Source organism: Acipenser ruthenus, chromosome 3 (assembly GCF_902713425.1).
Source record: "Acipenser ruthenus chromosome 3, fAciRut3.2 maternal haplotype, whole genome shotgun sequence".
Classification (NCBI taxonomy): Eukaryota; Metazoa; Chordata; class Actinopteri; order Acipenseriformes; family Acipenseridae; genus Acipenser; species Acipenser ruthenus.
The window spans coordinates 63,251,828-63,268,495 of record NC_081191.1 but is presented as its reverse complement, the minus strand read 5'-3'; the positions used below and the strand labels follow the sequence as shown (position 1 = coordinate 63,268,495).

Below are 16,668 nucleotides of genomic sequence, written 5' to 3'. Positions count from 1 at the left end.
TTACCAGATATCCACACAAGGAAAGTTCAGTGTGTGTTGAACAAAACGCTATATAGATTTGCTTGGATACACTAAAAGGCGGATATAGTAATCGTGATTAAAGGAATGTATTGCAAAAATTGTAGAATTCCTGTGACCAGGGAGGTGGCAACTACCCTTGGAAGCAAAGAGGTTAAAATCATGACTTTTCAAATGGCTATTTATACAGATTCTTAATCAACTCATTTTGGCAATAAACTCAACTCAAATACCAAACACTGAGCACCTGGGGTTTTTACGAAATCACATGACTTGAGCTCAGTATTTTGTTATCCCAGGGAACAATACTACTCAAACAATCAACAAACCTATCTGTTCACTATTTAAAATGTAAATAACATTATGTATGTGCCCAATGAGCTATTGATGTAAAACTTAGACTGTTGCGTTTTCATTGTGCATCATCCTCGTCTACGTCGGCCTTTTTCAATCCACTGCTGGATGAAGGCCTCCCCAAGATTCTTCCACAAAAGCCTGTCTGCTGTGTCCCTCATCTGGCATGTTTCCTAATTTCATCTTGCCGTCTTCCTGGAGGTCTTCTTCTTGGTCGCTTTATATCTCTTGGGATCCAGTCTAGTATCTCCTTGGTCCAGCGATGGGCTGTTCTTCTTACTACATGTCCGGCCCACTGCCATTTCAGTTTTTTCACTCTTATAATAATATTGCATAGTTTTGTTTGCACTCTTATCCATTCCTTCATTTTCCTGTCACTTCTTGTTATTCCCAGCATGCATCTTTCCATACTCCGTTGAGTCGTTTGTAATTTTTGAGTCAGTTTTGCATTGAAGGTCCTGGTTTTGCATACGTAAGTTAGCATTGGCAGCACACATTGGTTGAAGACTTTCCTCTTGAGGCATAAGGGAAGTTTTCCTTTCAGAACCATGCTTAATCTTCCAAAAGCACTCCAGCCCATTTCACACATTTGGTTCTCTGTTGTCGAAACTAACTGTCCTAAGTATATGCAGTTATTGACTTATTCAAGCTTGATCCCATTAACTTCAATTGCCTGTGGAGTGGTATATTTATTGAACATGACTTGAGTCTTCTTCAGGTTAATTTTCAAACCCGCTTTGATGCTAGCCTTGTGTAGTTCTTGTATTGTTCGTAATTCTTCTGGGCATGTTGTAAATATGAGGATGTCGTTAGCAAATCGTAGGTGATTCAAGTAGGCTCCATTGATCTTCAGCCCCTTATTTTCCCAATACAGTGTTTTGAAAATGTCTTCTAGGGAGGCCGTGAAGAGTTTGGGGGAAATTGTATCTCCTTGATGAAATCCTTTTTTAATCTTCATTTGGGGGCATCAGTTTATATATATATAGATATATATATATATAATTTAGTTCTGATGTGTACTGTTTTCTATATGCTATTCAGTCTGTAAGTTTAATGTACAGTGCCTATAGAAAGTCTACACCCCCTTTCAAAATGTTCACCTTTTGTTGCCTTATAGCCTGGAATTAAAATGCATTAAAATCGTTTTTTTTTTCATTTATCTATACATCCTACTCCACAACTTCCAAGTGAAAAAAATACTCTAGAAATTTGTAGAAAATTAATTAAAAATAAAAACTGAATTCTGATTCACATGATTTCAGGATAAATTCAGCAGTTCCTGTAGGTTCCCTCTGCTGGGTAGTGCATTTCAAAGCAGACTCAACCATGAGCACCAAGGCGCTTTCAAAAGACCTCCGGGACAAAGTTGTTGACAGGCACAGATCAGGGGATGGGTATAAAAAAATATCAAAGGCCTTGAATATCCCTTGGAGCACAGTCAAGATGATTATTAAGAAGTGGAAGGTGTATGGCACCACTAAGACCCTGCCTAGATCAGGCCGCCCCTCCAAACTGGATGACGTTGCAAGAAGGAGACTGATCAGAGAGGCTACCAAGAGGCCAATGGCAATTTTGCAAGAGCTACAGGCTTTTATGGCCAAGACTGGTCAAAGTGTGCATGCAGTGTGCAACAATATTATTATTATTATTATTATTATTATTTATTTCTTAGCAGACGCCCTTATCCAGGGCGACTTACAATTGTTACAAGATATCACATTATACATTATTTCACATTATACAGATATCACATTATTTTACATACAATTACCCATTTATACAGTTGGGTTTTTACTGGAGCAATCTAGGTAAAGTACCTTGCAGTGTCCCCCACTGGGGATTGAACCCACAACCCTCCGGTCAAGAGTCCAGAGCCCTAACCACTACTCCACACTGCTACCTATATCCCAAGCACTTCACAAATCTGGCCTGTATGGTAGGGTGGCAAGAAGGAAGCCATCACTCAAGAAAGCCCACCTTGAATCCCGTTTGAAGTATGCAAAAAAATTCAGGAGATTATGTAGCCATGTGGCAAAGTTTTGTGTTCTGACGAAACTAAAATGTCACTTTTTGGCCTAAATGCAAAGCGTTATGTTTGACGCAAACCCAACACAGCGCATCACCCAAAGAACACCATCCCTACTGTGAAGCATGGTGGTGGCAGCATCATGTTATGTGGATGTTTCTCATCGGCAGGGACTGGGGCACTTGTCAGGATAGAAGGGAAAATGAATGGAGCAAAGTACAGAGAAGTCCTTGAGGAAAACCTGCTGCCCTCTGCAAGAAAGATGAAACTGGGACGGAAGTTCACCTTTCAACATGACAACGACCCAAAGCACACAGCCAAAGCTACACTGGAGTGGCTAAGGAACAAAAACGTAAATGTCCTTGAGTGGCCCAGTCAGAGGCCCGACCTAAATCCAATGGAAAATTTGTGGCATGACTTGAAGATTGCTGTCCATCAATGCTCCCCAAGGAACTTGACAGAGCTTGAACAGTTTTGTAATGAAGAATGGTCAAATATTGACAAATCTAGGTGTGCAAAGTTATCCCAACAGACTCACAGCTGTAATTGCTGCCAAAGGTGCTTCCACCAAGTATTAACTCAGGTGGGTGGAGACTTATCCAATTATGATCTTTCAGTTTTGTATTTTTAATATATAATTTTTCTCAATAAAAACTTTTTTCTCCTTAACAGTGTGGAGTATGGTGCATAGATAAGTGGAAAAAAATCCTCATTTAAATGCATGAAACTCTGAGGCACTGACACAACAAAATGTGAAAAAAGTTCAAGGGGGTGTAGACTTTCTATAGGCACTGTATGTGTCACTAAAACTTCACAGATCCAGAGTTCTGTGTACTCATTTCATCTGCTACATAATTGTATCAGAAAATAGTTTTGAACTACTGTGTGTATCAGAAGGTTAATTGAGGATGTTATTTATTGTCAAGAAAAACAAAAATGAGAACAATGTGTATACGTACAGGACTACATAGAATAAACAGGTTACTCAAGTGAGTTTTTTTCTTTTGTATGTTGGGGTGGTGCAAGGACAACCTTAGAACAACCTGACAGTTTGCATTGAATGCTGGGAAGGATAATCCTGTTTTTAAAACAGCTTTTATTTGTTCCTTAGAAGGAGTTGAACCTGTTTGCATGACACCTTTACATTAAAAGTTGTTCTGAAATGTTCTGTATAATGTAATGTGTCACACTTTGAGTGATTTATGTTGTCCCTTTAATTAATTTACTGAAAGTCCAAGTAGGGGTTGGGTTGTTAATATATATATATATATATATATATATATATATATATATATATATATATATATATATATATACACAGTACTGTGCAAAAGTTTTAGGCAGGTGTGAAAAAATGCTGTAAAGTAAGAATGCTTTCAAAAATAGACATGTTAATAGTTTATATTTATCAATTAACAAAATGCAAAGTGAGTGAACAGAAGAAAAATCTACATCAAATCAATATTTGGTGTGACCACCCTTTGCCTCCAAAACAGCATCAATTCTTCTAGGTACACTTGCACACAGTTTTTGAAGGAACTTGGCAGGTAGGTTGGCCCATACATCTTGGAGAACTAACCACAGATCTTCTGTGGATTTAGGCAGCCTCAGTTGCTTCTCTCTCTTCATGTAATCCCAGACAGACTCGATGATGTTGAGATCAGGGCTCTGTGGGGGCCATACCATCACTTCCAGGACTCCTTGTTCTTCTTTACGCTGAAGATAGTTCTTAATGACTTTCGCTGTATGTTTGGGGTCGTTGTCATGCTGCAGAATAAATTTGGGGCCAATCAGATGCCTCCCTGATGGTATTGCATGATGGATAAGTATCTGCCTGTACTTCTCAGCATTGAGGAGACCATTAATTCTGACCAAATCCCCAACTCCATTTGCAGAAATGCAGCCCCAAACTTGCAAGGAACCTCCACCATGCTTCACTGTTGCCTGCAGACACTCATTTGTGTACCGCTGTCCAGCCCTTCGGCGAACAAACTGCCTTCTACTACAGCCAAATATTTCAAATTTTGACTCATCAGTCCAGAGCACCTGCTGCCATTTTTCTGCACCCCAGTTCCTGTGTTTTCGTGCATAGTTGGCGCTTGGCCTTGTTTCCACGTCGGAGGTATGGCTTTTTGGCCGCAAGTCTTCCATGAAGGCCACTTCTGACCAGACTTCTCCGGACAGTAGATGGGTGTACCAGGGTCCCACTGTTTTCTGCCAATTCTGAGCTGATGGCGCTGCTGGACATCTTCCGATTGCGAAGGGAAGTAAGCATGATGTGTCTTTCATCTGCTGCAGTAAGTTTCCTTGGCCGACCACTGCGTCTACGGTCCTCAACGTTGCCCGTTTCTTTGTGCTTCTTCAAAAGAGCTTGGACAGCACATCTGGAAACCCCTGTCTGCCTTGAAATTTCTGCCTGGGAGAGACCTTGCTGATGCAGTATAACTATCTTGTGTCTTGTTGCTGTGCTCAGTCTTGCTATATCAAATACATGCATTAGGACCATGGGCTGCAAAAAGATAAAGATATTCAGCTGAGGTTGTTTTCACTTATTCAGTAGCCATTAGGTGTATTAGGCCCTTTGTTGTGGTGTATATCAATGATTGAAAACATTGATATTGACAACACTAAATAGACTAACTCAAGGAGCATCTCTCTAATTAAAGGTAAAGTAGTAGATAAAAGGTTCTACATTAATGGTGAGGCAATACCAGCAGTGTCTGAGAAGCCTGTGAAAAGTCTGGGGAAATGGTATGATGGGGACCTAAAGGACACAGTTCATGTGAGAGAAGTGCAAGGGTTGAAGAGCATAGACAGCAGCGCTTTACCTGGCAAACTAAAACTCTGGTGCTTTCAGTCTGGTCTACTGCCAAGGCTGCTGTGGCCACTGACTGTGTACAAGGTTTCTTTGACAACCGTAGAGAAGCTGGAAATTTTAATCAGTTCATACATCAGGAAATGGTTGGGAGTTCCACGCTGCCTCAGCAGAGTGGGAATTTATGGTAAAGGAATACTGCAGCTACCAGTCTCCGCTCTAACCGATGAGTTTAAGTACGCTAAGGTCTGACTGGAAATGACATTAGTAGAGTCACGCAACAAATCCTTAAGGGAGGCAGCACCTGTGTTGAAAACTGGAAGAAAGTTTAATGTTATATTAATGTTTTCAATCATGTTTTAGACGCGATCATGATTTTAGACGCGCTGTTTAAAAGTTTTTTTTTCATAGTAAAACAGGTTTAAAAAGCACTGCATATCAACAGGACACTCAGTACTGCATCTCCAGCACTGCCCCACCCCTCGTTCACTATATTTTTCAAATAACTCTTAATAATAGTACATACCGATAAATCATCTCTTGATCACTCGTTTTATCACCAAACTCCTCAATAATGCGATCCAATTCGTTATTTTATTACTATAACATCTAAAAAAAGCTCTGCAAATGTCTGTGATATTCTTTGAGCGCTGGATGCGGAAGCAGCTATCTTGTTTGTTTATGTCCGTGTTATCTATGTGGTGTCGGGTCTATCAGTATTCATGAGATACGCCCCTTATTTATTTATTTTTTCGGCTTCCCTCGGCTCCTATCGGTCTCACTCGGCCATTGAATGGTTTTCTCAGCTTTTTCCGGAGAAAAAACGACTAGAGACCTGTTTTTTACGTCTTTTTGATGATGTCGGACAGGGTCCGACATTGGACTGGAAAGGGAAAATTGCGATGTCGGACCAGGTCCGACATAGGACCACAAAGGATTAAGGTACATTTTGACAGGATGTATGGTTGGTCTTAGCCAAGGACGGTTTACTTGGCGCCATGACCAGGTGCTGCGATGTTTGGCCTTAGCATTGGAAGACAAGCGTAACATGACCAATAAGTTGCCACCAGTTCCATCAAAACATTACGCACAAAAGACAACATTCCTCCACCTAGGAGAGCAATCACCAAGATAAGGTGTTAAAACCAAGCCTGGCCCAGGACAACTGGAAGCTGCTAGAGACTGGAAAATGCTGGCAGATGTTGGTCAACGGCTTATTTTTCAACCCGAGATTTCCACCACTAACCTTTGACCAGATATTGTCTTGTGGTCTGGATAGGCACGCCTTTTTCACTTGGTAGAGTTAACAGTGCCATGGGAGGATGCTCTAGATGAGGCATACAAGAGGAAGAAACTGTGGTATGCTCAACTAGCCGCTGAAGTGAAACAGCGAGGATGGAGAGTCCGAGTTTTCCCAGTGGAGGTCGGTTGTCGAGGATTTGTGGCACACTCTACAACCCAGTTTCTCAGAGATGTTGGATTCAGTGGCCAAGAGTTGTGTCGCACAGTGAAAAACTTATCTGAAGCAGCAGAGAGGAGCAGCAACTGGCTGTGGTTGAGACCGAAAGATTCTGATTGGGGATCTCAAGCACAATAGAAAGAAAGAAATGCTGATGTACAGATAAGTAAGCTGGGTTGAGTTGAGTGGGGGACAGAGGGAGGTGATGCTGGGATACTAGAATCACCGTCGATCCATCTTGAGGTGTCGTGGGCTAGTCGACGAAACACAGAGTATTGAAGGTGCCCACTTGAAGACCCCGGAGATGTACCCTGCTTAGCTCAATCCAGACAGTTGTCATGCTGATGCACTGGGGAGACCACACTGTGGTTGATCCCCGGAACCAGCATCACAGCCGTTGTGTGTGCTGATGTGCTGGGGAGGCAAAATAAGCTGATCCCTGGAGCCAGCATTACACTTCAGCCATCAACACCAGGCAGAAGGATATCTACATCATCACATGGAAGGAAACGCAAATGGATGGAGACGCAAATAGATCACATTAGTTTACTTAGTTTTAGTTGGGGCTTATCTTTGCGAGAGCTGAGTTCAAATCAGCATGAAGTTTTAACATCTACTCTCATGCACTGGAATTCAGTATCAAAATTGGGTTAAAATTACCTTCACAGTGAAAGTATATTCATCTTAATGACTTATTTCTTTGTTTTATATAAACATCCTGCAACAAAGGGGCCAGTAAGAAAGATTTTCTTCATGCACTGGTGCTGAATTGGTTATATATATTTTACTTAAAGGACTATAAGCAGATCATAGAATATTTGTGCTTTTATAACCATTACTTTTTTTTCTTTGATAACCATTTTTACCATATTTCATATTCAGTATTTTTATAATTAAAAATGTGCGTCTTGGGACAGACGTGCATTAAAATAAATGCATGACACTTTAGATGAGAAATTGTTCTCACTGTTTTGAAAATCCTCTTCAAAAAAGCATAACAAAAAGCATAACAACATTAATTTGAAGGGTGAGGTATTATTTGGCATTAATAACAAATAAGAAACACAGAAAGTATTTTAATGTGACCTTCATTACGCATTCCCGTCAACGTTTCTTATCTATTTATGATAAAACCACTCCTGTTGTTGAATTAGTGCTTGACCCCTTTAGCGGAGATGTAAATTAAATGACATTTCAGTGTTGTCCCATATTTAAAATACTGCGTTAGTTGCGGATCATGAATGATGATCTTCATTCTGCAGCTAATTTATTCATTTAACAATTTCCCTCCAGAAGTTCCAGCAGAAGGCTCTGAAGCAAACTAAGCAGAAGAAATCCAAGTCGGCTGAATTTCTGATGGGTGAGCCTTGCTTGATGAGTTATTGCTCATAATTTGTGTAAGGATTAATTAACTAATTACAGACAAATGGCTTTGGGCTAAATTTTGCTCTTGCTTGTCAGGGCACAATTTGTAATTATTTTAATCATTTATTCTTCTTTTTTTCCTGAGATTCAGATTTAATTTTAACCTAATTGTGTTTTACTGACATCCGAGGAGGATGCGCTTGGGTATTTTTGGTAAAAGGAATCACTAGAAGGAATTTTCTGACTGTCATTGAAATGTACTTTGGTATAATGTGCTGTCCTGACCTTCTTGTTGTTTTGCAGGGGAAGAAGAGCGAGCTGCAGCAGAAGGCATTGAAAATCCTGCTTTTAACATCAGCAAGACAGACCTTTCAGCTTATCAGGCTTCAGAAGGAAAAGAAATTAAACATGACAGGCAAGATAGCAGCCTTGCAGCTCACCAACAAAAAAATGGGCTGCAAGCCCATGCTGAACCAAGAGGTGAAGCTTCATTTTTGATTAACCTCAAACTGAGTGACAGTAGTTTTGTTTCTGATCTAACCCTTGCATTCCAAGGCCTGAACTTACATTCCAGCTAGCACGTCCTAACAAGTTACCCTATAACTTAGATTGTGAAGTGTCATCAAATTGGGAGCCCTTTTACATCCTTAAATATTACATACACACATTCCATGCACACAGCCTGGTAGCAGTTCAGGATAATACATTGGTCACAGCAATACTATTCAGTAATGTGGAATTATGATACGGTACCATTTGTTAAAATACACCTGAATCACTTTTTTTTAAGGATTACTAAAAATGTAGTTTATGTTTATTGTTATTTAAAAGCCTTTAGATAGATTATTAAATGCAATGCACAAAGCACAATTGTGTTAACTTTATTTTGTTAACTGTCTTTTTAAGTTGAAACGATGAAGTTAAAACAAAAATGAACTAGTTAAGTTATGGAAATGTACAGGTTTAGTTCAACAATATGTTTTTAAAAGATTCTAGCTGTCAATAGTTTATTAGCTTAATGCCTTTTCATTTATACCAGCTCATGGCTAATGTTATACAGGAGCTTTTTCATAAATCAGTGGAATATCTTTCATAAATGTTTCTAGTACTAACAGTGATATCCAATTTTCCTTTTAAGAGTTGTACTTCATACAGCTGTAAATTAATTTTTATTCTGCTAGTAAAAACAGGTCAATGGAAATTGTATTAAGTAAGTAAAACACCAGAAGACAGCCAGACTATGTAGGTAAATCAAAGATATGATTTAAAGTAGGGATCTTTAGGGCTGCAAACATTATGCAAATGCATACATGAAAATGTGTTCTATAACCTCAGAGCTGATACTGCATAATCATTAAAACTGTGTCTACAATATAAAGCTGCCAAATATGAATTTAACAGTTAATGTATGGTATCAGTAAATGTATAGGTTCTGAAAATGAAAATACAGCCCTCGACCAGTTTAAGAACATCAATTAGACAAAATATAGGACTTTTTTTCTACCAGAGGATAGCGTACATATTTGAAATTCATGTTGTGGGTTAAAATTTCAACAATTCCAACACATTTCTTACATGGTTAAATATAAAACAACAATATGAAACAAAATTAAAATAAAGAAACATTTACAAAGTAATAATTATTTTATTATGCCATTGTTTAAGAACATAAATGAACAATAAGCCTTTTTATGCAATGTACTGTATACAAAGGGAATTAAAACTAAACACATGCACATACAATAATGCTGTTGGGATGTAGGACGGCCCCTTTGCATTACGTCATCTAATTGTAACCTATCAAAATGTATAAATACCCACGTAACTCTCTCTTGCGTTTGATTCATTCACATTCATCATGAAAGGAATTACAGATCAGTCTTCGGATGATGATCTGTTTGCCCTTTCACCAGAACAGTGTCAACCTTGACTCCGGCTTCTCCTCAGACTCCAGCTTTGGTTTCTCCTCATCGTCAGCCACGATCAGTTGTCATCCCAACTTCATCTTGCAACTACACAACAGAAACCGGAATCCCGGCTCTGCACAAATCCAGCATTCTTCAGCCCAGCCGTCTACTCCAGTTTGCCGCAGCTCTCGTCTCCCCCTTTGCAAAACAGCAGTTCCTGACATTAAGAGATTAACTATTTCAAAACATTAAAAAAAACTGCCTCAATGAAAAGAACATTCCATTCCCTTCATCTGCCCACAAAGAAAAGTTATTTTCTATCTACCTGTCTTCAATCAACACATCCTGATTCCAGTTGCTACAGTAATGACGTCATCACAAATCGCCGATCTCTAGTAACTAGATGCAGTACAACACCCTCAGCCGATGGCAGCCTGGGTGCGGCCATTTTGGAGTATGTAAACCAACAGTTCATTCTCCAGCCGCAGTAAGACACGTGAGTCATTTATCATCACAGCCAATACTACTGCTGCTCCTGTCCTCTCAGACAATTGGTTCAGTTCCGTTAACATCCCAGCAGCCCTGTCCAGTATGGAAAAGCTACTATTATTATTATTATTTGTAATATTGTTTATTTAGCAGACGCCTTTACCCAAGTCATCTTACAGAGAACTATGTATCAGCTGCAGAGTCACTTACAACAGCATCTCACTGAAAGATGGAGCACAAGGAGGTTCAGTGACTTGCTCAGGGTCACACAACGAGTCAGTGAATGAGCTGGGATTTGAACCAGGGACCTCCCGGTTACATGCCCCTTTCTTTTGGACCACACATGCCCTTATGTATTATCAATACAACAAGCCGGAATAATTCAACTAGTGAATCTAGTAAGCATCCAACAGGCCCCTGCAGATCACCTGGGAACCCCAGTGTATCAGGTGTCTATTCATCCAATGTGAGCATCCAGGTGGCCCCCACAGTCAACAATACAGCGTCCGCTGTTCTACTGCCTTCCCCTGATAACACTCTAATCTTCAATCCAAGGCCTGCCTCTCTCTCTCTCTCTGCCAGCAAATACTTTCTGTTGCCGATATCAATTTAGTCTTTGCTCATTAATTCACTAGATAACATTAGCAACAGAACAGTTGATTGGGGAGAACTCTCTGTCATTCTCAAATCCACATACTATTTCCGAGTTCATCATTGCATTTAGTCATTTCAGAGACATAATTTGTGAGGTTTTTACCCCAACAGGCGTCGTGAGTTAGACGATTACATCAAAATTATCTTTGACCTTACTGTTCATTTTGGTGGGACTACATTTTACGACTATCTCAAAGCTTTTCAGGAAAGCTGCAGCCAGTCTTCAACAGTGGAGTCAGCGCTTGTTTTGGGGCGCTCTAGATCAGGATTTATTTTGCTGTTTCTTCACTGGTTTACGTGCTCTTCCTGTTACATATGTGGCTCATCTTCTCACTGTACCATAACATGCTCCCAGATCATTTCTTTTTCTTCTCCCCCTTCAGTTACATCTGTACCTAACCGTAAAATGAATACTCCATTAATTTTCTTTGCTCCCTCCAGTCCCAAAGATAGCTATGGCCGCCCCATTATATTTTCAGGGGGTTGACAAGTCTGTAATAGTTTTAACAACATAGCTTGTTTGTTTTCTTCTTGCAGTTCCTTCACATCTGCAGCCATTGTGGAGACGATCACTCCCAAACAGTATGCCCGTTGACCCAAATCTTCAGCCACGACTCAAAATCACAGTTTATCTAATGGGTTTTCAGCTGAGCTATAGCCTACTCTACAGGGTTGTGCATTTATATAATCTTCAGCTTGCCTCATTTGTTAATTCTCTCTTCCATTCTATTACCATTGATTCTTGTCATGAATAATCGTGACTATGGAAACTCTCTTACTAACAAGAGTTTACTAACGCTGCTCCTTCCCATGGTTTCGGAGGGTACTTAGAAAAAATGGTTTGCTGCTTCTTGACCTGAAGAGTTTAAATTTATTCCTAATTCCGATCAGTCATCTACGTTGTACAAAATGCACCCAGTTGCAGTAGCTATATTTCTTTGGGGGTCTTCCTGGGCTAAAAAATCTTTCTTCATCCACTCCAGACAATTTAGCTACTGCTAAAATTATTAAAAGAGTCTGTTCGTCCTCTATCCATCATGAACATTTTCAGAAGAATCACTTGGTTAGCAGTTTGCCATCAATTCATATTAAGAGCAGATCACATTCAAGGCTACATGAAGCAGATTGCTGACGCACTTTCTTGTTTTCAATTTCAGAAATTCAGACTCTTGGCTCCAGAAGCGGATCCATACCCATCCCCGATTCCTCCCTTTTCAGACCTAACATTTCTGTAAATCATACAATCTATCCCCTTATCCTACAAATGCAGGAAATAGCCTCACTCAGCATCTCACCTCGCATGCTACAGACAGACTTTTCAGCCTGGAAAAGTTCCATACAAGTTTTAACATTCCTTTTGAATTGTTTGCTGTTTCAGTCACTGCATCTTTTTAACCTACCTCAAAAACTCTCATAAACGAGCTTCTTCCATTAAAGTGGTCACATCAGGCATTCAATTTCTACGAGCATCCATCTGAATACATCGAACCAGATTTGATACATGCTTACAACCTCAAGTTAAGTTTGAAACATTTCACCTGCTTTCCACAAAGAATGACACATTGTATCAAATATAAACCAATGAACACAAACTGCTAAATAAAGCACCACATTCCTGTAAATGTCAAAAGTAGAACTATGTGGCAAAGTTTTAAATAACATGTTTACACAGATAATCACGAACAAAGTAAAATAAAACGGAGTGGCATCTCGCTTCATCTTGGCAAGTTTGTCAACACCAGCCTGTACTATTTGTATGTCTAATGCATTTTGCTTGTCAGGTTAGCTCACAATAACCAAAAGATCGCTCAATCTCTCATCCCCAGTAGCTGTACGCAGGTATGTTTTGACCCTTTTCATGCATGAAAAGAACCTTTAATTTGCCAAACTAGTACCAACATTTGCGTACAGCGAAAATCTGTTAGAGAAAGAATTGCATTGATTGTCATGTATAACAATCACCTAATCATTTCTTTCCATATAAATGCATATTTAAGCAATGTAACATTTTAAGAATAATATTTGGTTCCCTTAGCCCCGCTCTCTCTGATTGTCAAATTTCTTTACTTCTCAAAAGTTTCCAACGTACTGAAGCTTTCACATCTAAGCCTTGTTTGTCCATTACAGTAGATATACTCATTCACTGCATACACACTTTTTGTTCCAGTTACCATTCTAACATTTTAGATAAAAACTGAAGCGGATTTCTTCTGGCTTTTTCGGGTTCTTAAGATGTTCAGAATTCACTGCTTCCTCTTGCCAGTTCAACGCTCTCATTCATCCATGCATCAATGACTTATCTATTCTCTAAAATGATACTCTGACCTTCCTTTTAAAAAAGAGCAAAACCGATCAAGAAAGGAAAGGCTCCTTGACTTTATTATTTCAATAATAAGTCCTTACGAATCCCTCTCTCCTTTTCATCAAATTTGTCTGTGGCAAGATGCTTCAAGTTCAGATCCCTTGTTTGTAAATGAAAACAGAACTATCATCACCCGCCACTGGCTTATCTTTCACCTCTGCCAGATCCTGTTCAGATCAGGGTTTCAGCAGAGAACTACTCAGCCTGTTCAGATCGGGGTTTCCAGCAGAGAACTACTGAGGTCATTGTTTTCGAATAAGAGCAGCTTCATCGGCCTCCCGTTGCGGAATTCCAGATCACCTCATCAAACAACTCGGTCGGTGGTCATCAGAAGCATATCAATTATATATCAGAACTGACGTCAACGTTCTTAAAAAGGCTTTCGCTCAACTCAATACTTAAATATATCCTGTGGCATTGGGACCTGCTCGGATATTTTGGGGGTCTCCTGCCTCGTCCAAACGACCAGTTAGTGGTCCCTCAAACCAAGCAGGTTCGATGCCAAGTTGTTTTTCCAGTCAACCTTCACATACCTTGCATTCCTTGCATTTGCATTATCATAAATACAATCTTTAAACTTATATTCTATGTCTGTGGGTTTGTTCTGAAACTACTGAACATTAATGCATTAATGCATGTTGTTATATATTCCACCTACAGAGATACGTTTTCTCTTTCAAACCTTTTTAGTGTAGTGTTATTTTTTTGTCCCCTACAAAGAACAGTCTTACATTTTTTTTCAAGCCTTTCAATGTAATGTTTTTTTTTTCTTTTTCTAATACAGTTCCGAGAACAGCTTGGCTAGACAACAAATCTGGCCAGTACTTTTCAGACCAGTAAACTCATTTTAATTATAATCTAAATCAGTTGAATTCTTTATCTTTAGAGAATACAATTTTCTTGAACTCAGATACATTCTTGTTCTTATTAAATATATATGTAAGATCTTATAAGTAGTGGAATATTACCCTTCCTTCCAATATTTGTAAATTATGAGTAAGTGATATGCTATGTATTTTTTGTAGGCTGTGAATTATGACAAATAGTCCACCCTGACGACTAAAGTTCTTTCTCCTTTCCATTTTATTTGTTCCCAGTGTTAATTAGCCTGTGGTTATACAGAAACAAAGACCAAAGCTCAAAGTGAAAAATACTTCACCCAATATTTCTTTTTCATTCTTGACTCCCAGTTCCATAATGTATCCCATGCGTAATGTACTAATTTAATAAAAATAGAAATGGGAATAGCACTTGAATTGAAAAGGTGCATTTCAGATCCTTTAACTCAATCACTTTTTTCAGCCAATCCTGAAATTTCAATTTATCTGAATCATGTTTCAGTATTTTTATTTTTCATCTGTGCATAACGTACCCAAAACCAAAAACAATGGAACTCTGACATCACACACACACTCATAGAAACATGGAAAAAGAAAACAGTAACTCGACTGACAGCGGTAAAACAAAAGTAAAAAAAATACTACTGTACCCTACATTAAAGTATTGCCTTGTACAATGAAATAACAGTTAAACACTTTGGCCCGTATTTATAAAACTCACCATCTCATTTAAAGTGCCAGTAACAGTGTTTAACATGACAGTATTTCATGGCATGATGCATAAACGCCATTTACCGTCAAAAAACATCACTCTTCGCAACGTTAGAATAATGTGCCCTTAGAGACCAACTTTCTCGTTAGCATATTATTCGTCTGATTCATAAATCTGTATTGTGCTGTTAATTGACCCTTGTCGGCATCATAACTAACACGTGCCTCAGACCAGGCAGAGAAGGAGATGTATCTTAACGATATCATTTCCTAGCATAATTTCTGCGTTTTTTCTGCGTACGTCAATAGTAATAATAAAATGTCTATGTTTAATTATCCAATAATTATGTAATTTAAGGATTTTTTAAAAATTTGTAACGCATACATTAAATTGCATTGTTAACTTGTCGGAACAGGATAGGCTACTTACTGGTTGGAAAACATAAATCAAGTTTGTAGCCTATTTGTTGCTCTAAGAAAATGCAGGCTTGGTGTGCTTGTGTGGACTGTGCATCAAGAGGAGGGAGATATCGTGGAACATGATCCTCCCAGAAGAGTAAGAAGATTCCGCAGATTTGAGCTGCCACATGCTCTGTGTTGATGTGATTCGAGGTATTGATTTAACAGCACAATTATTCACCTTTTTGGAGAGCTAACATGTACTGAAGTGTTGAACTGCTAGAAACAAGGCTGTCCCGGTATTAATGCGTATTAACTCAATGCATGATTAGGATTATGACATTGGTGAGTTTTGCAGGTAAAATAAACAAAAAAAAAACATTTCCTATATATCCATCAATGCCATGCGCAGAAAGCTAGCCTATGTAGCTTTGCATATTTTTCATAGCATTCCATCTACCGATAAAGGCAGCTCAAGTCATTTTAAAGTAAATTATGTAATTTATATTTTATTAAGCCCCCCAACACGTACATGTGTTTACTATTTACAGCTATGGCTAAAAGTTTTTCATCACCCTATAGAATGAACTAATTTTGCTTCATTAAGTTGAATGAAACATGCTGAATAATGTTATGTAAACATATTGGATTACATACCGCTTTGTAGTATTCCATATACTGTACTTTAAAAAAAACTGACAAAAATAAAAAAATGATATTGTGAAATCTAATGTGAAATACTGTACCACTATTATGGCTTCCGGTAGACTTTTGCGGTATCATTTTGTAGTTTCTTTGTACATAATATTTGTATGGTAATGTGTACTATATGAGAAACAGATTTAAGATGTTATTGTATGTATTGCATTTGAATGGATTGTGCAGGTACAGTTGTTGCCGCCTAATCGAGATATTGATAATCAGGATTGCTGCTTAAATGGGATACGACTCTGGGAGACGGCTCTTCCCAATGCTATTTATGTTGTTTAATTGGGACTTCACTTCATTTAATTGGGATACAGTATTTTCAAATGATGAATGGAGATTGCTTTTCAGAGCAAGGCAGGTCGCGTAGCACAGTGCAGTGAGTACGTGATTACGCTGTGACTTGCATAAACCACTTTGAACTCTTGAAGAAGGAGGAGTCTCCTGTGACTTCTCAGGCTGCTGTTGCAAAGAAAGTTGGCGTGTCAACAACGCAGATGCGATTTAATTTTGTTTAGGAATAAAAAAAAACATTTTATATTATGTATTTAACATTTAATCATAA

At 38.7% G+C, this 16,668-nt stretch overlaps 1 protein-coding gene across 1 annotated transcript in view; it reads left to right on the top strand.

Annotated features, from left to right (window-relative positions):
• LOC117394325 (uncharacterized) overlaps positions 1-16,668 on the top strand; it is a 178,398-nt gene that overhangs the window by 32,387 nt on the left and 129,343 nt on the right. Inside the window, exons 2-3 of the mRNA XM_059014740.1 lie at positions 7,966-8,032; positions 8,341-8,517. Coding sequence (XP_058870723.1) covers positions 8,029-8,032; positions 8,341-8,517 — 181 coding nt within the window. The 5' untranslated portion in view covers positions 7,966-8,028. The remainder of the gene's footprint in view (positions 1-7,965; positions 8,033-8,340; positions 8,518-16,668) is intronic.